This window comes from Lagopus leucura, unplaced genomic scaffold (assembly GCF_019238085.1).
Source record: "Lagopus leucura isolate 7727_CA_CO unplaced genomic scaffold, USGS_WTPT01 29015-0_obj-0_obj, whole genome shotgun sequence".
Taxonomy (NCBI): Eukaryota; Metazoa; Chordata; class Aves; order Galliformes; family Phasianidae; genus Lagopus; species Lagopus leucura.
This window is the reverse complement of record NW_024964951.1, coordinates 10-1065: the sequence shown is the minus strand read 5'-3', so window position 1 is coordinate 1065 and position 1056 is coordinate 10. Positions and strand designations below refer to the sequence as shown.

Here is a 1056-nt window from a genome sequence, read left to right as displayed (position 1 = left end):
GGGGGGGGGGGGGGTGGCAGGGCTGGATGATCCCGTCGGCCTTCCCCAGCCTTGGCGTTCCTGTGCGATTCCGAGCTGAGGGGCGCGGGGCGGGGGGTCGCACCTTGGTCACCATGACGACCACGAAGTTCTTCTCGTCGATGCGGTACTCGCAGATGGGAACGTCATCGCTGAGAATCTTCCCGGCGTAGATGAGCTTCTGACCCGCCACCGGGAACGCATCGCTGCCCTTCTCCGCCTCGATCTTCTCCTTCAGCGCCCGCACCTGAGGGGGGGGGGTTGGGCCCGCACCGCCGTTCACCCCAACGCCCGAGGCCCCCCCACCCAAATCCGGGCCCCGCTGCGGCTCCTCGCAACCCCCCCGAACGCCGCCCGCCCTCACCGTCTCGTGCGGCTCCATGCGGATTTTGAACGTTTGCTGCTGCAGCGTTTTCAGCGTCACGGTCACCGCCATGGCGCGGCGGCGGCGAATGTTCCCGGCAGCTCCACAACATGCAACTCACGCCGCCGCCATCTTACGCGCCCCGCTACTTCCGGGCCATGTGACCCGCGACCGGAAGTTACGTCATACAGCGAATGGCGCGGGGCCCCCCCTCCCAACACCTTTAAACACGTGACGGAGGACGGTTCGAACACGTGACCCGCCCCCTCCAAGCGACACAAAATGGCGGCGCAGAGAATGGGAGGGAAGGAGACGGAGGGGGGGGGGGGGAAATGGCGCAGAGCGAACGCAGCGCAGCCAAATTGGGGGCCGGGACGAGCTTTAATTTAATAGAAATCGGAACGCGTCACCCGTACAGTCACGTGCGGCCGCTGGAGACGCCCCCACCCCCTCTCCCCCCTCCCCCCCCCAAACAACCCCCCCCCGGCCCCGGCCCCGGCCCGCACCCCCCCCCCCCCCCCCCCCGCTCCCGGCCCGGTGCCGTTCCTGAGTCCTCGGTCCCGGGGGGCGGAACCGGCGCCGGGGGGGAGGGGGAGGGAGGGACCGCGGCCGGGACGCCCGTAAAAAACAAAGTCCAGGTCTCACAGAGACATTACACGGGGCCGGGGCCAGGT

General features: G+C 68.9%; 1 protein-coding gene across 1 annotated transcript; it reads right to left on the bottom strand.

The window, feature by feature from the left end:
* Nucleotides 1-7: 7 nt before the first annotated feature.
* LOC122191918 (UV excision repair protein RAD23 homolog A-like) lies at nt 8-551 on the bottom strand (the record flags this gene model as incomplete). Its single annotated transcript, XM_042892323.1, has 2 exons — nt 383-551; nt 8-265 (listed from the first exon to the last, which is right to left on the bottom strand). Coding segments are annotated over exons 1-2 (330 nt in total), but the record flags the coding sequence as incomplete, so codon positions are not given.
* Nucleotides 552-1056: the final 505 nt, after the last annotated feature.